Source organism: Piliocolobus tephrosceles, chromosome 2 (genome assembly GCF_002776525.5).
Source record: "Piliocolobus tephrosceles isolate RC106 chromosome 2, ASM277652v3, whole genome shotgun sequence".
NCBI lineage: Eukaryota > Metazoa > Chordata > Mammalia > Primates > Cercopithecidae > Piliocolobus > Piliocolobus tephrosceles.
Genome location: NC_045435.1, coordinates 56,436,483 through 56,458,069, shown reverse-complemented (window position 1 = coordinate 56,458,069; position 21,587 = coordinate 56,436,483). Strand labels below are relative to the sequence as shown.

General features: G+C 41.0%; 1 protein-coding gene across 6 annotated transcripts in view; it reads left to right on the top strand.

Annotated features, from left to right (window-relative positions):
• The window catches only part of ITPR1 (inositol 1,4,5-trisphosphate receptor type 1), a 355,793-nt gene that overhangs the window by 138,808 nt on the left and 195,398 nt on the right, over window positions 1-21,587 (top strand). For all 6 annotated transcript variants that reach the window (XM_023218580.1, XM_023218584.1, XM_023218583.1 and 3 more), the window contains exons 6-11: window positions 8,153-8,239; window positions 11,177-11,335; window positions 13,231-13,329; window positions 14,481-14,564; window positions 14,676-14,822; window positions 21,080-21,175. In XM_023218580.1, coding sequence (XP_023074348.1) covers window positions 8,153-8,239; window positions 11,177-11,335; window positions 13,231-13,329; window positions 14,481-14,564; window positions 14,676-14,822; window positions 21,080-21,175 — 672 coding nt within the window. The remainder of the gene's footprint in view (window positions 1-8,152; window positions 8,240-11,176; window positions 11,336-13,230; window positions 13,330-14,480; window positions 14,565-14,675; window positions 14,823-21,079; window positions 21,176-21,587) is intronic.

The window sequence follows — 21,587 nt, the reverse complement described above, 5'->3', positions numbered from 1 at the left end:
AGAGTTCTGATTCATTTTATGCATTCTTCTGCATATTTAACTTAATGAAAGTGCATCGTCACAACACTGACTTTGTGAATATGTAAAAACATGGGAACTTCCCCTGTAAATGAAGAGATGTTCTTCCTTGATGAATGAAGAGATGTTTGTGTTTGTAAAAAATAAAACTACTTGAGCTCTCAGCTCTTTGGGCAACTGCATATCCAGTGGTGACCCTCCATGGTTTTGATCCATCTTGTCAAAAGACTCAGGTTGCTGGTCACGGTATTTCAGATGACTGCAGTATGAGCTTGGTGCATACAATCACCAACCATAGTGATACGCGATTTTACATTTCCCTTTTTATCTATTTCTTTATGGTTAATCTGCTTATACTCCCTGTGACCATTGTTAGTATACCTGCGTGTTTATACTTGCAAAAGTATGTATGTTACTATTCCCCATTTTATTGTATAAAATGGCCTGTGAAGTGTTCTGTTGTATTTTCACATGTTTCTCAAATCGCCTTTTAAAAATATAAGTCTCTTTTAAAGAATTTTAAAATTATTTTTTCCGGAATCGCATTTTGGGGATTTTGGTCTTTTTTGACCTTTGGGGATTTTAACATTTGGGATTATGGTATTCCGGATTGTTGTGCCTTTTGGGATTATGATGATATCTTTTTCCAAAATAATCAGCAGCTCTTGATCATGTTATGAATAATGCAAAGTACACTCTTTTCTTTTTTAAGTAGTACTTGTACTTTTGGAAAATTTATTAATAGTATTAATAAAACCATGGGAAGCTGTGATTTCTGTTGATATGTAAAATGGAGTGAGGTGCTAGGTTCAGGTAATTACAGATACTCCCAGGCTGGAGTGCAGTGATGCCATCATGGCTCACTGCAACCCTGACCACCTGAGCTCAAGTGATCCTCCTGCCTCGGCCTCCCAGAGTACTAGAATTATAGGCGTGGACTACTGCGCCCAGCCGACAGATAGCTTTTTAACTTATGTGAATGTCCAGCTAGACATAGAATTGTATGGGATAAATGATGGTTCATCCTTGCATAGGACTGTAATATGCATTCACTATACCCAGCACCCCTAGCTCCTATCCACTGAACATCAGTAGCACCCTCTTCCAGTCGTTGCACCAATCCATAATCTCCCCAGAGTCTGTGCTGGGAACATGGGAATCTAGTTGAATATGTGGGGAAGGTTGGTCAATCCTGCATGTATGTATATTTAGTGCATATGCCCATAAGGGGCTATGTTTGTGGAAGGTCTGTGTGTCTTTAGTTGTCCTGACTTTGCTTTTCTGGTATAAAGATCATTCTGTTCAGTGAGATCTTATTAATACATCTCCAACTCTTTCCTCTCCTACACTTTTTACCACAGGGGTTGTAAATTCAGATTCCTCTTGGCCATGCAGGAAACCAACAGGAATAAAGTGGGCTTGGTGGGTAGTGTTGCCAAGTGGAGGGTCCCGTGGGTGGGTCTGGAGGGGCAGCTCTACTTCCCTACTGTCACTGCTTGGGAATGTGGGCTGAGAGCTGCTGCCACGTCTTCTGCTTTTTAAGAGAAGATAAAAATCCATGCTTTTATGTGTAGTATCTCAATTTTGGAAAAGATGTTGGGAACTAACTCAGTTAAGGCTTGAAATATATACTCAACACCAAGAGAAATGGCTCAGGCCGGATGTGGTTCTTCAGCCCTGTTTGCAACCTGTGCTCTGTATGTTATGTTTCATCAGCAAGTCCTTTTGACACTCCTTCCTATGAATGAACTGTGAAGAAAACAGCATGGTTGAAAAAAGTTCAATCATAAGGTGATCAAAAATGGTCAACTCCTTATTAAAAAGGAAAAAGAGGAAAACAGTGATCTCTCTCATGCTGTTTATGCTTTAAAAAAATAAAAAAGGAAGCTAGTTATTTTCCCTGATTTAAGATTACTGATGTAACTTTCAGGTCTTTTTTTTTTTTTTTTTCTTTTTTTTGAGATGGAGTCTTGCTCTGTTGTCAGGCTGGAGTGTAGTTGCACGATCTTAGCTCACTGCAATCTTCACCTCCTGGGTTCAAGCGATTCTCCTGCCTCAGCCTCCTGAGTAGCACGCCACCATGCCTGGCTAATTTTTTATATTTTAGTAGAGATGAGGTTTCACCATTTTGGCCAGGATGGTCTTGATCTCCTGAACTCAAGATCTGTCTGCCTTGGCCTCCCAAAGTGCTGGGACTACAGGCGTGAGCCACTGCACTCGGCCTCAGGTCTTGAATGTTGACTTTATGCTTCACTTTCTGCAGTTCCTACTTTCCTGCTTAGCTGGAACTTTTCCCCCTAGTGTCTTAAAGTCATCTACATGTTTCATTCAATTTACGTTCCCACCAGCCAATAAGATGTTGTATTTTGGACAGACACTTTGCTGTTGGGACTGATGGCCAGTCTCCAGTGGGTTTTCATTTTTATTTTTGTCAACTACTATGCAGCACCCCAATCAGAGGTCAGATTTTTTTAAATTAATGCCATTTAAGGAATTAGTTGTCTAGACCACTTGACTTCCTTTTGACTAGGATAAGCACCATAAACAGCACTTTGAAGGAGAGTGACATCTAGTGGCTGGTTACTGTCTATGCTTTTTCCTTCTCTGAGAATAACTGGATTTTGACTCTCTTGGTCATGATATCCTAAGGGTCTCTTGACAAAATGAGCTTCTTCCCATCTGCAAATCACATAATTTCTTCTAAAGGCCATTACCACTGTTTTCTCACAGCAGCGTAGCTGTTACCTTGAAACAAGCACCTACATTGTTTTGTTCTGAGAAATGATTACTTAAGTCACAGCTTTGACGAGCTAGGAAGAGCCAGAGGAGTACCAGGTCCTTATTGTCTGGGTACTACAATGCTTGTTTTTAGAAGCCTTGCTTCAATATCACATTACATGATTCAGAGCTTGTTGACTTTAACAAAATAACCTTTCCTCACTATTTCAGTAACCTTTCTATTGTCATTTGATAATAGTTTCTCTATCTCTGAAATAAAATAACAGGTGGCTATGAAGGGGCAGACCTTGATGTTGCTTAGGGAACATGGTGAATAATAGTGGTAGAAACCATATCATAGAGTGTTTTTTTTTTCTCTTAGAAATTAAAAACAGTCCACAACCCATTATTCAAGGGAGAAGAGTAATAGGTATGTAAATTATCAGGATTTTAAAATAATGAAAAGGTAACATGTTTAAGATGCCTTGCCTTTTTTTTTTTTTTTTTGAGACAGTCTCACCACTCTATCACCCAGTCACCCAGGCTGGTGTGCAGTGACATGTTCATGGCTCACTGCAGCCTCAACCTCCTAGGCTTAAGTGATCCTCCCACCTCCCTGCCTAGTAGCTGGGGCTACAGGCACACATGCCTGGCTAATTTTTGTGTTTTTTGAAGAGTCGGGGTTTTGCCACATTGCCCAGGCTGGTCTTGAACTCCTGAGCTGAAGCAGTCCACCTGCCTTGGCCTCCCAAAATGCCAGGATTACAGACATGAGCCATGGCGTGACTTTAAAAAATTCAGAGTACTTGACACAGAGACATGATGAAGATGTTTTTGAAGAAATTACACACATGTAGTTTAGGAGGAGAATTCCAACATATATGAGTAGGAAAAGCAAAAAAATATTCATTGATGGGATTCCTAAATTGTGTTCCTCAAAGATAACCTTGGGTTTTATTTTGATGTTTTCCCTACTCTCCTACCCGCTATTCTGTTCCTGTGTCTCCACATTTTAAACTATCAACAGGAGTATGCTATTCACTTCCCTTTCTTTAACTTGCTTTTTTCCCAGTTAATATGTTGTGGATAAATTGGAATCTCTGTCATTCTTTTTTTTTTTTTTTTTTGAGACGGAGTCTCACTTTGTTGCCCAGGCTGTAGTATAGTGGTACGATCTTGGCTCACTGTAACCTCCACCTCCTGGGTTCGAGTGATTCACCTGCCTCAGCCTCCTGAGTAGCTGGAATTACAGGCATGCACCACCACATCTGGCTAATTTTTGGGGGTATTTTTAGTAGAGATGGGGTTTCGCCATGTTGGCCAGGCTGGTCTTGAACCCCTGACCTCAGGTGATCTGCCCGCCTCAGCCTTCCAAAGTGCTAGGATTATAGGCGTAAGCCACCATACCTGGCCTCTATCCTCATTTTTAATGGCTACATGGTCACTTCCTTGTATGGCAGTACTGTAATTTTAGATAACCAGCCTCTATGGGCAGAGGTTAGGTAGGGAGTGATATTCAGGATCCTGACAACCTTTGCCATTCTGAAAAAAGTTTTATGGCCTTGTGCATATGCCAGGTTGTCCTCTTAGGAGAAACTCCTAGAAGTGGAGTTGTTAATGTTATATCGAGTGAAAAGTTTTTTGGTCAATATTGCATGAGTATCCTTTAGAAAGGCACTAATTTAGTATCTTACAGTGACGGCCCATTCTTGGAATGTACTTGAGGGATTTAACCAACCAGATCTCATTCTTTTCAAGGGTAGAAACAGCCTTGATCAGTGACCTGTAGTGTCTGTACCTTGTTACCTTTTCATCTACCTTATTGCCTTGCCTCCTGTTGAACCTAAAAGAATCATGGATGGTTTTGTCTAAATACCAGACTTTTTTTTTTTTTTTTGTCTTTTTTGAGATGGAGTTTCACTCTCGTTGCCCAGGCTGGAGTGCAATGGCATGATCTCGGCTCACTGCAACCTCCACCTCTGGGGTTCAAGTGATTCTCCTGCTTCAGGCTCCCGAGTAGCTGGGATTACAGGCATGCGCCACCATGCCCGGCTAATTTTGTATTTTTAGTAGAGATGGGGTTTCTCCATGTTGGTCAGGCTGGTCTTGAACTCCCAACCTCACGTGATCCACCCACTTCAGCCTCCCAAAGTGCTGGGATTACAGGCATGAGCCCCCGCGCCCAGCCCAGACTTGGTTTTGTGAGGGGATTTATGTAACGACTAATGTGAACTGAAATGAATTAAATTTGATATTTATACATTTAGTAAAAAGTGAAATGGGGAGTTTTCTTCTTAAAGAGAACTTATAGGAAAAGTGAATTCTTAAAATGGTCCATAAGCTTAATACATGTAATACTTATTCAATGGTGATGTGAAGGCTCAGTTATCATTAAACTTTATAACAATTAAAATAGTATTAACTCTTAGTTTAACAGAGTTTTGACAGTTTTAGATGTGATATTTAAGAATGTCTTATTTATTTATCTGTTTTTGAGATGGAGTCTCTCTCTGTCACCCAGGCTAGAGTGCAGTAGTGCGATCTCAGCTCACTGCAACCTCCGCCTCCTGGGTTCCCGTGATTCTCCTGCCTCAGCTTCACGAGTAGCTGGAACTACATGCGCTTGCCTGGCTAATTTTTTGTATTTTTAGTATAGACAGTGTTTCACCATGTTTGCCAGACTGGTCTCAAACTCCTGACCTCAGGTGATCTGCCTGCCTCGGCCTCCCAGAGTGCTGGGATTACAGGCATGAGCCACCACTCCTGGCCAAGAATATCTTTATTTTAAAAGAAGTCTTTAGATATTTATTCTCCAATTTTGTTTTAATTTTATTTTCTTCTTCTGCCTTTTATATATCTTTTGACAAATGCCCATGCTCTTTAGAGCTGCTGGTGTTTAATTAGTCTTTAATGTGAAATATATGGCTTCTTGATGGCTAATCTGACATTTCTTTCTAGATAAACCAGTAACCATTGGGTTGCTGTTTTTGTACTGTACTTATTCTAAGCATAGGTAGAAACATAATATTAGTATTTCTTAAACTGAAGCCACTGGACATTCTTGAGAGTAAGGGGAATGTTCATGAGCGTTTTTCCACTTAAAGATGAGTTCTTTGATCATTTGAGTCCAAGAAATGCTACTTAAGAACTCTCTAAAGGTGAATCCTTTCTGTGTGGGCTTTGAACAAGGAAAAACCATATTTGCATGTTGGAAAATGTTGTATTTTATTTTACTGAATCCATTGGTTTTTTTTCCCTTTGATATTTTCCCCCTCTTGAGTTTGCAGTCAGTGTTAGCTGAGAACTCTTAAGCAGAAAGAACAAACGGCTCTCCACAAAGAGTAAGCCTTCATTCCAAATGGAGGCAGTCCAATGTTTTGTTTGGAAAACGACCTGCAGAACCTGTGGGTACTGTAGAAATCTCCAAAGGGAGTGTAAGCTCAGGCATGAAATTAGGGAGAACAAGAAGTGGGAGGCTGCTAAGGAGAGTATTTATGCAGAGGAAAGAAAAGATTCAGGAGAACTGTGCTGAGGGCAACTTGCATGCCAAAGATTGCCATGTTGCAAGCACTGGTATTATTTCTGAATGTGTCTTGCACCCATTGGATTTTATCCTTGTGTCACTGAGAATAGCAGACTGATAACTAATTCCAAAAGAGAGAGAGGGAAGTTTTGAATGGGCCATTGTTTTAAAGAGCTGATGCCAGATGTGGTCAACTAGCAGTGATCCACGCGGATCATTCCCCTCCTGTAATATGGTTTCATTTTGGCTTAGAATTGCTTCCTGCAGTTCATTTTTCTCAAAAGATGTGCTTTCCTAAAAATACCTATGTTCTAGGTAGAAATGGAACAGATGCTGAATTTGAAGGAAACAGAAAGGTTCTTGACCCAGCTAACTTAGGTCACCTTTTGAAATGTTAATCGTCAGAACATTTCTTAGTTTTAGAAACTAGTGTGTAATAATAATGATTAAAATTTATGATGAAATGGCAGTTGTGTGTCTGGCATACATTTTCTCTAATCTCTACAATGGCCCTAAAAGGCTTACATTGTCCCCATTTTGTGATGAGAATACTGAGTGAGGCTTGGTGGGATTCAGTAAAGAGGACAAGATGATGAGGCAGGTAGGTAGGGGACCCAAGACCCTGTCCATAAGACTCTGTGAAAATGAAGACATTACCGGGGAAATAGGACCCACTGGCACCTGGTAGCATCTTGACCTAAGGAAAGGAGACACTCGAGGAAGAGTGCTTTCGAAACCCTTCTGAAGTACACTCTTATCATCAGGGTTTTACCATTCATCAGATTCAATACTGAATTTCTTCTCAGTTATTTTACTTCCCCTCCACCAGTCTATGTTTGGGAGATGGTTTGGGATAACAGTTTGCTGACTGCCTAGGATAAAGCCCATTGCCCTTCACCATTATTGTAGTGTGGTAACAGTGCTTTCAGAGTTGCACAAGTGAATGAATTCGGGAAGGTGGCCCTGCCAGACTATTCTAGAACCTTCTATTCAGCTTTACTATGTCCCCGCTAGCATGTCACATTTGGAATGGTAACCTTTCCCAGCCTCATTTGTAACTATACAGTTTATCCAAATGTGGACTTGAACACTATCTCTGCCACTTAATAAATGTGTGGTTTAAAAAACATCAAGCAAAGTTTCAAATGTACCCAGAAGAAGAGAAATGGTATAGCAAATCCCTTTCCTACCCATCATCCAACTAGCTATGCAAGGATGACCAAATTTTTTAATCACTTTGAGTCAATTTCTTCTTTAAAAGTGGGATCATAATGTTCTCTTCAGGGAATGATTATAAAAATTGATTACATTGTAATTAATGTCTAACAAGAATAACGAATAACTCCATGTGTGCTACAGTATATCAGGTACTGTGCAGTGGAGTTCCTGTGAGGTACAGGTACAATTTTATCCTTATTTTACAAAGGAGGAGACCGAGGCTCACTGATATTAAATAACACATTCAAGTTCACAAAACCACAAACCACCCAAATCCAGCATTTAAATTCAGTCTTCTTTCAGTCCAAAGCCTTAAAGAGGACTTTCACAAATTGTAAAGGGGCTACTCAAATTCCCTCCTTCCCTGACCCTATTTTCTCTGAAGGTATTTCAGCTCTTGACTTATTCTTACCCTAAGCAAATACCCATGAATTCCTTAAAGAAAAAAAAAAAAAAAAACATTTTAAAGAAGCCAAAAAGGCCAACAAAGCAAAGGCAGAGTGGATGAGCTGTTTGAACCCTTTGGCTCATTTCATGAAGCCTCAGTGTGTGTACACAGGGATTTGCTTATTTCTGTGATTCTTGTATTAACTGGCGACATTTGTTCTGCATAACTGCAGTGGGCTAGAACACATTGTTTCCTCTTTGTGACCAATCTTTCTTCTCAATGCACAGCATGCTGCAGATTTGGAAAAGAAGCAGAATGAGACAGAAAACAGGAAATTGCTGGGGACCGTAATCCAGTATGGCAATGTGATCCAGGTAGGTCAAGGCGTCTTTTCCCTTCTGAAGCTGAAGCATTACAAAGAACATAGCTGAGAAAACAAACACATAAGACAGGGTTTGGACACCTTTGCAGTAGGACTCCATGGAGGCAGCCAGTTTATTGCAAAAAGTGTAGTGTTTCTTGTTAGATGTGATGGACTCTTGGGCTGTTTGATTGGTCATCTCTCAGTGTGAGCATCTACTTCTCTCTGTCTGTGGCTGATCGTTTCACTCCAGACACTTCAAATGGGAAGCTTTCTACTTGAAAAGGAACCTGGCTGTTGCAGTTCTGTTTAACTTATAATGCTTGAAAATTCTTCCTCTTTGGTGAAGATTAGCTTGCCTATAACTTTTATCTACTGGCCAACAAGAGCTGCTCCCCAGAGGTAATAAGAGCAATTCTGTACCTTTGGGACTTTTCACATAAAAAATACTTATCATTTTGATACATTTTATACTTATCAAAAATATTTATTGTTTTCATGTCTGGTCTCATGGGTTGCTTATCTTTTGTGCCTTTGCATTTGGCATGGAGATAAAACACAAACCAGGAAACAGCTAATACAGGTTTTGCTCAGAAGATCTCTCTGGGTCCATGCCAGTCTTCCTGGAAGCCCAGTGCAACATGTGGCTTTCTTGATTTGTCCAGGCACAAAGAGTAGTGGTTACCAACTGTTGAGCACCTAGACCCGTTTAATGATCTTCCTTCATTATTTTCCTTTTTGAAAGATTTTACCCACTGTGTAAACATTACTAATTACATAGGAATCCTTCCCCTTTCTCTTGCTATTAGTATATAGCAGGGCTAATCAGGAAGATGGGAACACTAGTAAAAGATTGGTAAAAGCAACCTTTTGGGGTTAAATGGGTTCTTTACATTAGGCCTTTTGAAATAGTGAAAGTAGCTTGAGAACCTGGTTGAAGACTAGATCCTGCCACTCATCCACTTCCTCCTCCTTAAGTTCCATCCTCTTCAGAATGGACACAAGTGTCCAGGTGGGCTCCTAGTTCAGTGTCAGCTTTATTACTAAGCCAGGCCAGTGCCCTGAAATTCAGAGTACAAGACTTCCTGATTTGGTTAGATTGGAGAATATGGCTTGACATGAAGATGAAAGGTGCAGAGGCCAAGGACATAAACTTCTAAATGCATTCCGATTCAGGTTTTGTAACTCACTGTGAGATTTGGGGCAAGAAATCTTGCCATGTGTCACTTTGCTCACCAGCAAAATGGAAATGGTAATGGCATCTGCTCTTTAGCATGGTTGAGAGGTGCCTGTCTCAGAATAAGCTGGGGATACACCGTAATTAATCTTAGTTATTATTACTTCCCCCAACCCTGGATCTTGGGGCCTACCTGTAGGTAACTTTGGTTTATAAACAAACTGAGTCTGGCACCTTGACAGATGTGTGCAGGACCAGAGGCCACTCACCAAGGGATCAGTTGAGGGATTGGGAAGACGTTGCCTTCTCCTTGTTTATTTTAGCTAGGGGTCATCGGGGCTTATGGATCAGACAGGTTATTCTTCTACCTCCAGCAGCACTGTTCGGGGATTTGGAGGACCTCCGAACACTTCTAGCAGCTGTATCTGTTACCATGTGAAAAGGAGGATATTCGCAATTAGCAGTGAAGTCTCATTCTGGTTATACCATTTCTTTTTCCTCTTTTTTTTTTTTTTTGAGACGGAGTCTTGCTCTGTTGCCCAGGCTGAAGTGCAATGGTGCCATCTCGGCTCACTGCAAGCTCCGCCTCCCGGGTTCACGCCATTCTCCTGCCTCAGCCTCCCAAGTAGCTGGGACTACAGGCGCCTGCCACCACACCCGGCTAATTTTTTGTGTTTTTTTAGTAGAGACAGGGTTTCACCGTGTTAGCCAGGATGGTCTCGATATCCTGACCTCGTGATCCGCCCACCTCAGCCTCCCAAAGTACTGGGATTATAGGCGTGAGCCACCACGCCCGGCCGGTTGTACCATTTCTCAAGGGATTGGGCAGTCTTTCATATTCCTTTCCACTTTCTCTTATAACCTGTTGAGTTGGGAAGCCTTGGCCAACTGTTTCTGGTCTAGACTGACTATCAGACATGTTATATCCCGTCTAGGTCTTCAGTCTTTCCATACTGCTCATGGGTTTTGGTTACCCCAAAACCAAGAATAAAGTACTTGGAAATTCAAGCCATTTTCTTCCAAATTAAATGACAATCCTCCACAGGGGTTGCATTTAATTTAATTTAATTTTTTTAGAGACAGCGTCTTGCTCTGTCACCCAAGCTGGAGTACAGTGGTGTGATTTTTGCTCGCTGTAGCCTGCAACTCCTGGGCTCAGGTGATCCTCCCACCTTAGCCTCCTGAGTAGCAGGGACTCCAGGTGTGTACTCCCACACTTGGTTGATTTTAAATATTTTGTAGAGACAGGGTCTCCCAGTGTTGCCCAGGCTCGTCTCAAACTCCTGGGCTCAAGCAGTCTTCTGCCTCTGCCTCTGAAAGTGCTGGGATTACAGACTTGAGCCACTTCGCCTGGCCCTGCGTTGTTCTTTAAACTGTTGCCTGTGCTCAGAGTGGCCTTCCTCAGGTCCACCTATGTGTCAGGGCATGCCACACTGCAGTTCCTTAGCCTGTTCACACAGGGTTAGGTCTGTCCCACTGACAGATGGCAGGTGATGATGGAGCAGTTGACCTGAGCAACATCCATCGTGTCCAAGGCTATGCTGAAAAATAAAACATGACAGTTTTTCTTGTATTCTGCCCTCTCTTTCTGCTTCCTTTTCTCTTCTTCCTTTTCTAATCATCTGCAGCCTTAGGCACTTTGTGAATCTTTAGCTTCACCAGCAGCTCAGTGGTGGGAGGAATGTTTGCTACCTAGTTGATATGATTGAAAGAAGGAATGGTAGAAAATTCAGATTTGCTGACACTCACTTGATTCTCTTGGTGGGTTTTTAGCTCCTGCATTTGAAAAGTAATAAATACCTAACAGTGAATAAGAGGCTTCCCGCTCTGTTGGAGAAGAACGCCATGAGAGTCACATTGGATGAGGCTGGAAATGAAGGGTCCTGGTTTTACATTCAGCCGTTCTACAAGCTGCGATCCATTGGAGACAGCGTAAGTGCGGATTCTCCGCCTAGAAAATGTTCCGTGCCGTGCTTCCAAGTGTGACTGTATGTTAGAGTCAAGGAGGAGACTTTGAAAGTTGGAACCAGACCCTCGTCCTGCATAAAGAGAAGGGAATTGCTATGGAAACTAGTGTTTGGGAAACAGGGAACTGTGGAGAGAAGTGTGACCTAAATACTGTCACTGTGTTTTTCCTCCTGGACGTCTGAAAACATTGTATGAACAGCCCATTGCCTTAGGAACTTTACCACAAAAACAGCTATCCCATATTAATGTCCTGGAGAGGGTCCCTGTCATTCCAGACCCATTAGTGGAATAGAAATGTCTTTTCTATTTTGGAAATAAAATTAATAAAGGATGGAGGATGGAAAAGAAATAACCTACCCATAGTAGGGAAGGAGAGTAGAAATTGGGATCAGCTTCATTTGTTCCTATGTCGAGAAGCATTCAGGCTCCCCATCGTGTTCAGCATTGCAGTGGGTCTGGAGCAGGGCCCACTCCCGAGGGTTCTCTAGTATATAAAGCCACAGGAAACCTTAGAGCAGTTCTGATATTTGTTGGCTGAATTAGTCAGCCACTATGTGGGCATATACTTAACAGTGACTGTGGTTAAATGCTATCAGCTATGTTTTTGACCTTGTTAATGATTCTAAAATAGCTGCTTTTTATTGAAAAATCTGCCTCAAACAGCATGAAATAGTCTCAAAATGCTCAACCAGCCTTAACTTTAAAACTGGTTTTGACACTTTTTAATAGTGCCATTTAAATTTACAAGCTTTGGGAAGTTCAAATATGTTTGTATATTTGTGTGTATATGATGAGGAATGTACCAGAAACATCTAGTACCAGACCATTTCCTCATAGTTGGTAAGTAATTGATCCTTAACTGTGAACAGGAAGAAAAGCCCAGTAAAACTTAGGTTTCATCAAAAGTGTTGGATTTATCAAATGAACTTATATTCGTTTGGAGTTAGAGAAAATTCAATTGTATATGCTTCTCAAATGTGATAAGCTTGAAAATAGATGGTTTTTCATGTTAGGAAACCATCTTCTCTAACCAAAAATAAAAAACAAGTGTGCCTTGTTCTGAATTTCATTTTCAGCACATCCTTTGCTTTCCTGTCCTTTAAATGAATCTGTGTGTGGCCATGACTTAGTTGAGAAGATGAGATGGACTTGAATTTAAAATAGTATTTTACAAAAAATAGGTGTAGACCCATTTGTGGGCCATGACATCAATTTAGTGGCTTGTGACTATCCTTTTTGAAAGTGGAATAGAACAGAAAGATCAGACTGTGTTATACTACGTAATGATAAGTATTTTTTTTTGGGGGGTGGCAACTTTTGTTTTAGTTATATATATAGTATATTATATATATTATAAATATACAAACATGCATATAAGTCTAAATGGCTGTATATATGACTTGATCATAGAAAATGTATTTCCAAATGTTATAGTAAAAATATGAAAGTAATTGCTTCAGAAACATAAAGTGGTGGCTTTGTCTGTCAAAGATAAAGACTTACTCAGACTCTATCTTGCTTTTTCTTAAATTTACTTAAAACTTATTTATATAGGTACCCTAAACTGAAGTGTTTTTGTTTGTTTGTTTGTTTTTTCCTGCTCTGGACTGGCTTTGAAATATCTCTGTATAATCAGTGACACTCGGGGAACAAAATTCAGGTTTAACCTCGTAAACATGACCCCTTCTACACAGGGTCAGCTTTTGAGGGAGGTGTGGTGTGTGCTGCATCTTTGTACTTGCTGGGGATAGGCCTTGCCTTCTTCAACACAGACACATATGTCTCCTGGGACTGCCCAGTGGTCAATCTGCAGTCCTTATCAGTTTTGTGCAAAGCTGTATTGCTCCTTTCCTTTCCAGGTGGTCATAGGTGACAAGGTTGTTCTGAACCCCGTCAATGCTGGTCAGCCCCTACATGCTAGCAGCCATCAACTGGTAGATAACCCAGGCTGCAATGAGGTAAGGACATTGAGTTATGCCTGTGGGCATGGGGTATCCTGCAGGAGCAGGTCTGGCTGGCGCCAGTGCATGCATGTGCTGAGAGTGACTTCAGCAGTGACTTGGGGCAGACGCCCATTCTGCAGGTGAAGAAACAGGCCCAGGGTCAAGGCTGCCATGTAAGGTTGTGCAACTCTGTGTATTGGGTAGTAGATGCAGGCTGATATTCACTCTAGTGCTCAGTTTGCTAAGCCTCGCATCACTGAGGGATTGTTTTTTAATTTGTGAAGCCAGAGATGACCCCTTTTACTAATTTTTTTCTGGCCATAGGAGCACCTTTTTCTAATTTGTCTCCCTATGCAGGATACCCGTTTCTAATTGTTCAAAAAGGAACACTGCAGATTATCAGCAGCCCTGCAAGGGTGATAGCTTGCTTTTGGCAATACATCTCCTTATCCTCTAAATTGGCAATTATAGGATACAAGGATGTTACTTCCTTGTGACATAAATATTTGTCTGATGGGTAAGGACACAAACTCTTCAGTGGGATAGATGTGGATTCACATCCTGTCTGCCATTCCTAGCTCTGTGATGGTAGGTTGGTTACCTGGTCTCCCTGTATATCAGTTTCCTTATCTCTGAAATGGGGGTGGTGGTCAGACCTATTTTTTAGGGTGTTGCAAAGAATTAAAGGAGATGGTGCATGTCAGCACCTAAACCTAGTGCCTGGCATAGATTTAATGCACAAACAATGGCTGCTGTTGTTAACAATGCTCGTTAACATTTTCGAGTGTATACACTGGACTCATTTTTTTCCCTTTATAGCTCATTCCATTTTGTAAGTACTTATTTTCATCAGGCCTTTACTTTCTGGCTAGAGAGCAAGAGACTTGGAGGAAACGGAAAATATCATTCCAGAAAGGCAGGAGGATTGGTTCCATTAGTCATGGTTGGACTGTGCGTAGTGATAGGTGCAAGTGAGACCATTTATTGCCAAACTCTGCCAACAGGCCAGTTGCGTTTGCAGGTGCTGTGATTTGGTGGCATCAATCTTTAGAGTTTTTAGTCTGAAGTACAGCCCTGCTTCCTAGGCTGCAGTGAGAAATTTGGGGGTTGGATGACACAGTTATTGTGAGGGGTACGTGAAAAAATAACTCTAACCTGTTTTTCAGGTCAACTCCGTCAACTGCAATACAAGCTGGAAAATAGTCCTTTTCATGAAATGGAGTGATAACAAAGACGACATATTAAAGGGGGTGAGTTTGATGCTTTATGGGCTGAGCGTTACTTGACTCTTCTTGAGGGCAGCAGTCTAATTCTCTGTTTAAATTCTTTTTTCCTTAATTCTTTCTTGTGTTGACTTTTAGGGTGACGTGGTGAGGCTGTTCCATGCCGAGCAGGAGAAGTTTCTCACCTGTGACGAACACAGGAAGAAGCAGCATGTCTTCCTGAGAACCACGGGCCGGCAGTCGGCCACATCTGCCACTAGTTCAAAAGCCCTGTGGGAGGTGGAGGTAAGGGTAGGGTGGAGAAAGGGCTCTTTCTATATCTATTCTACAAATATATATACATACATACACCTGTATATGTCTATACACCTGTATACACAACACCTACACACATACACACAGAATACGTGTGTGTGTGTGTGTGTGTGTGTGTATGTCACAAACAGGTACTTATGCCCACCCTGTTCCAAAAATGGGTTGTGGATGGCTTAGTGAAGTAAGTGCATCATGACATATCATGGTGCTGGATATTTGTGCAGAGGGAAAGAATAAGTACTTTGGAAACAAATTCAAAAATGAAATTAGAAATATCTTTCTCTGAGCCATCTAATCTCTTCTATTGTTTTCTTTCCTTTGCTCATTTATCTGTCACAACAATATTTAACCAGGTGTCTACCTGACATGATACATAGGTGATGCCCACATTGGTGATGGGGCAGAAATGAGAAGATATGCACCCAGATAACTAGGACACACAGGGGGATGGTGCAGGTGATATTCCACCTGCTTTGGAGGTTTCAGTGAGAGAGGGTGAATGTCTGGTTGGGTGAAGAATTAAGGAAGACTTCCAGAAGGAGATAGCATCTGATCTGGTACCTGCAGGATGATTTATATTTCAGAAGGAAGAGATGAATGGGGTAGGTTACTTCATGTAAGAGAATGGTGCCGAATGTGGAAACACAAAGCAGCGTGAGATAAAACTCAGTAACTTCTTTGGTGAAGGGCATGGGATAGGCGTGGAAAATTAAACAGAAACTGTTTTTGGAGACCAGAACCTGAAGGGCCATATATCCAGGCTATGGGGAGTTGGGATTTCATTTATGGGCAGGGGAGAAATGTGGAAAGTTGTTTGAGAAAGGGAGTAACGTAATCACTGTGCAACTTAAAGAAGCTGGAAGATGCTGCCCACAGCGTGTAGTTTATTGTGAGGAGAGTCTAGAATTGCAGGACAAAGAAGGAAATGATCTGAATGCTTGGTGAAAGAGGCAATGAGAGCTTCAACTAACATGGAGCTCTTTCTTCACCTCAAGCCTTCCTTTCTGTGTAATTGCAGTGTGAATTAGAATTCTAGTTTAAATTTTGAATTTGAATAGATACATTTTTCTGTCTCTGCTTGCCTTCTCTTTTCCTCCTCCCTAGCTTCAATTGTTTCATGTTGCTATTGAGGACTAGCCTACGTACAGTAAAGTGCCCAAGTCAAAAGTATACAACTCAGTGAATTTTTACGTATACATTCAGCCATGTAACCAGCACCTAGAACAAGAAACAGAACGATAGCAGTACCCAAAAGGTCCCTTGAGCCTCTCTTTCTGGGCAGTGTTTCCTTTTTCCTCCTGGAGACTTCTATCTCCATAAATTAGTATTGCCTCTTCTTGAGCTTTGTATAAATGAAGTCATATGGTATACAGTCTTTATGTTCTTTTTTTTTTTTTTTACTCAGTATAATTATTTTGAGATTCATATATATTGTTGTATGTATCAGATTAGTTTGTTCCTTTATATTGCTGCATAATAGTCCATCATATGGGTACACCACAATTTGTTAATCTATTCACCTGTTGATGAACATTTGAGTTGTTCCCAATTTCTGGCTATTTCAAATAAAGCTTCTAGGGATATTTGTTTACAAGTTTCTGAATGGATGTAACTTTCCTTCATTTCTCTTGATTAAATACCTAGCAGTGGATTGGCTGGATCATATGGTAGCCATTGTATGGTATGGTATGGTGTGGTATGGTATATACTCAACTTCATAAGAAATTGCTAAACTGTTCTCCAAAGTGGTTGGACCATTTTACTTTCCTACAAGTAATGTGTGCGAGTTCTAGTTCTTCCACATCCTAACCAACACCTGATATGGTTAGTCTTTTCAGTGTTAGTCATTCTAGTAGGTACATAGTGAAATTGCAATGTGGGTTGAATTTGCATCCCCTGTTTGATCTAGTAGGTGTGCAGTGAAATTTCATTGTGGGTTTGGTTAACGATGTTGAGCATTTTTCTCATGTGCTTATTTGCCATCTGTGTAGCTTCTCTGGTGAGATATTTGTTCAGATATTTTGCCCATTTAAAAAATTGTCTTACCACTCTTTTAACATGGATATTGTAAGAATCAAGTTCAGCCAGACATGGTGGCTCAGGCCTGTAATCCCAGCACTTTGGGAGGCTGAGGCGGATTGATCATCTGAGGTCGGGAGTTCGAGACCAGCCTGACCAACATGGAGAAACCCTGTCTCTACTAAAAAATACAAAATTAGATGAGCATGGTGGCGCATGCCTGTAATCCCAGCTACTTGCGCGGCTGAGGCAGGAGAATCACTTGAATCTGGGAGGCGGAGGTTGCAGTGAGCTAAGATTGCGTCATTGCACTCCAGCCTGGTCAACAAGAGCGAAACTGCATCTCAAAAAAAAAAAAGAGAAAAAAAATCAAGTTCATCTTGGGCATTGTATAGAAAAGTTTCCACAGTTATGATAAAAAGGAATCTATATAAAGTTTTTGTTAATTCCCACCCTCTATCCATTTTCCCCTTTCTTCCTCTTCTCTACCTGCGTTTGCCCTTTAGTTACTGTATGTGTCTACACAGGGACCTGTCAATCCTACTAGATTATAAACTCCTTGAGAGACATCAGAATGAAATATCAGTTGTCAGATTCTTTTAACAATTATGTCTTCAGAGTTTTTGCTTTAACATCTAAAAAAGGGTTCATTTTCTCATTTTAAACTATTTAAATACTCCAGGTGAGATAGATCACTCATTTGCCTATGACCTTTTAGAAAAGTTGTTTTGGCCAGGTGTGGTGGCGCATGCCTGTAATCCCAGCACTTTTGGAAGCCAAGGTGGGAGGTTCACAGACGGTCAGGAATTCAAGGCCAGCCTGGTCAACATGGCGAAACCCTGTCTCTACTAAAAATATGAAAATTAGCCAGGCGTGATGACACATGTCTATAATCGCAGCTACTTGGGAGGCGGAGGCACAAGAATCACTTGAACCTGGGAGGCGGAGGTTGCAGTGAGCCAAGATTGCACAACTGCTCTCCAGTCTGGGTGACAGAGCGAGACCCTGTCTCAGAAAAGAAAAGTTGTTTTGTTAAAATATTGTACATATGCTTAATCTAAATTTGCGTTGACTATGTTTTGGTGTATTTATAAATGGTGAACTCAGTTTCTGAAACAAAACTTTTTGTTTACCAAAGAAAAACCTGCAAAAAACAAAACTGCTTGAGAGCCAGAATTGGGTCTTGAACTTTGTCATTGAAGATTGATGCCCCCATGGTCCCCACCAGAGTTTTTTACATTCAGAACAGTCTCTCAAAACCACTTTTCATGTGTGATTTGGATACTGGTACAAAAAAAAAAATAGAGACTTTCTCATCTTTCAGAGTTAATTTAAAATAATAATGCAAACTAAGGAAACATAGAAAATCAATAAAACAAGGGCAGAAGTGAAGTGTTGTTTCACTGATTTAATGTGCCTACTTCCATTGAGCTGTTTTTCTATGAACAGGATATTTTTGCATGGTTGATACCATTTTATAAGCAAATTTGCACCTTGTTCTCCTGAATTTCTTAGGAAGATGTTGAATATTTCTTTCTCTCATTTTTTAAAATGGATTCTGGCAAGTCAAGTGCCCTTCAAAATAAAAGAGGGAAGACAACACCATGTATTTTATATTTGTAGTAATAAGCCAGGGTTTACATTATATGTCTGTAGCTTATTCATCATCCCCAAATAAATACTATGCTCATTAGCAGTCACTCCCTATTTCCCCTTCAATATCCCCCATTCTCCTGCCCTTGGTAGCTAATCTACTTCCTATCTCTATAGATTTGCCAGTGCTGAATGTTTCATATAAACAGAATCCTACCATGTGTGGTCCTTCATATCTGACTTCTTTCACCTAGGATGATGTCTTAGTCCAATTCGGGCTGCTATTATAAAATATCATAAACTGGGTTGCTTATAAATATCAGATATGTATTTCTTACAGTTCTGGAGGCTGGAAATCTAAGATCAAGGCACTGGCAGATTCAGTGTCCGGTAAGGGCACTCTTCCTGGTTCATCTGCTGTGTCCTCACATGGCAGAAAGAGAGGGGACTTTCTGGGGTCTGTTGTATAAGGGCACTGTTTTTATTCATAAAGGCTTGGCCTCATGACCTGATCACCTCCCACAGGTGAAGTATAATATAAACGATCTCCTAATACTATTACCTTAGGGGGTAGGTTTCAACCTATGAATGATGAGAGGACACATACATCTAGACCATACCAGATAACATGTTCAAAGTGTATTCATATTGCCACATGTATCAGTACTTCATTTCTTTTTATTGCCAAATAATATTCCATTGTATAGATGTGCCATATTTTATTTACCCATTTATCATTTAATAGCATTTGGATTGTTTTCACATTTTGGCTCATGTGAATAACACTGCTATGAACATTGATATACAACTTTTTATGTGGATGTATGTTCTCAAGGCTCTTGGGAGTGGAATTCTGGGTCATGTAGTAATTCTGTTTTTGACCTTTTGAGGAACTGCCAGACTGCCTTCCACAGTGAGTGGCTGCACCATTTTATATTCTCACCAGCAGTGTGTCAGAGTCCCATTTTCTCCATGTGGCCTTCATTTTAAAGGACTTTTTTTGGGTATAGAATTCTAGGTAGATAGTTTTTTACTTTCTTTAAAGATTTTGATCCATTGTCTTTTGGCTTGCATTGTTTGTGATTATTTGATGGGTAAAAAAATGTGTTCCTTGTATATAGTGTCTGTGCTATGCATCCTCCTCCTACCGTGGCTGCTGTAAAGATTTTTCTTTTTTATTTCTGGTTTACGTTAATCTGATTATGATATGCCTTAGTGTGTCTGTGTGTGTGTGTGTGTCTGTGTGTGTGTGTGTGTCTGTGTGTGTGTGTGTGTGTTTACCCTGCTGCCTGACCAACCCACATAGACATGTGCTGGGTCATTTGATATTGTCTGACAGGTCCTGCATTCATGGTTCACATTTTTCTGATTCTTTGTCTAGTCCTTTATTTACTGAGCATTGTAATACCACTTCGTTGAGTATGTGGAGTCTGTTGTTCCTTTAAAGAGTACTGAATTTTCTTTTGTTACACACTAAAGTGACCTGTAGGATCCCTTTGCTCCTTTGAAGGCTTATTTTCAAGCTTTATTCAGCCAGGTGTTGTGTAGAGTTAATTTTGGGGCTAGTTTAGCTCCCCTTCCAAGATGGGACCCCTTTGATGTGTGTACTAATGCACAGGGTGTTCCACGTGATCTCTCTGCTTTGGCTTTTCAGAATCAGGACTCCTCCCAGCCCTGTGTGAACTCTGGGAAAGTTCAGCGTTCAGACTCCTTGGTTTTCTTCATTTGGCTTCGTAGGGTCTTGCCTTATGCATATGCAGTCTGATGTTCAGCCAAAAACTCAGGGGAGGCTCCTGTGCAGACTTCCAGAGTTTTTCTGTGTGTAGTTCTGTATGCATTAGTACTCCATCCCCACAAATTCTAGCTGCCTCAGTCTCCCTCAACTTTGACTTGTCTCCTTAACTCCATGAGCTTAGTGCCCTCAGCTTGGATTCTTTCTCTTCATGCTGCCATCCAGAGAGGACCCCTGGGTAGAAAATCAGAGCAATAGCCGAGCTGGCCTTGTTTGTTTCCCTATTCTCAGAGATCACCATTGTGCACCAACAGTTGTCCAATGTGTGAACACAGTTGTTTGGGATATTTTATCCAGTTTCTTCTCTGCAGTGTCTGATTGTTTATGGCACCAACTACCAGTGCTAGTTAACTCTGTCATGGCCAGAAGCTGATGTGACATTTATTTTTCTGATGCATTGGCCCAGGCGCTGAGTTTCACATTTCAGAGCACAGGCCTGCATGTGTGTTCCAGCACATGAGTACATGTGCAGATTGCTTTAACAGTTCTCCATGAAAGTCCTTTTTATTGGCTGTGCTTTTTGTAGATACATTTCAGAATCTGCTACTTCATTATGGCTAAAGCAAATAACCTGAAAACCATTGAAGTTTTTATTCCAACCATTGTATGTTAACTAGGAGACTCGATGCCTTCTTTGGAGAGACATTGCTTACTTTTGAGTTTGGATGTTACGTGTGACACTGGCAATGGGTTTTTTGAAAATGCTGATTTTTTCTTCTGGCTTATAAATACCACTCCTGAACTATGACTTGTGATGCCTCCAATTTAATGTCTTCCTAGTGTAGGTTGACGTTTCATTGACTCCTGTTGATCGTTCTTGCAGGTGGTCCAGCATGACCCGTGTCGGGGCGGAGCAGGGTATTGGAACAGCCTTTTCCGTTTCAAGCACCTGGCCACGGGGCATTACTTGGCAGCAGAGGTAAGCAGCAGCCCTGTGGTTTTCTCTTTCAAGGCTGACACACCTCATCACCTTTTCTCATTCCGCTGTAGCCATCGTGTAGTAAAAGGCTTAGGGAAATACACTCAGTCACCTTGCTTTTCCTTCTGTTTTTCTGTTTCTTTCTGCCTCATTTCCCTAGAAGAGTCATAAATGATTACCACATTTTAGTAGGTGACGGGGTGCTGATCAAGACGTGGGGAGAAAGTAAGTTAGAAGATAATGCCAATCTAGGTTTTCAGTATTATCTTCCATTTTGCTCTTATATGCTACCCTCCCCACGTCTTGTCTACCAGCCCCACACCTAGCATGAGCGACTGAGGCTGCAGCGGAAACATGGTATGTAGAGCCAGAAACACTAAGACATATAAAGAAGTAGATAATCTTATAATTA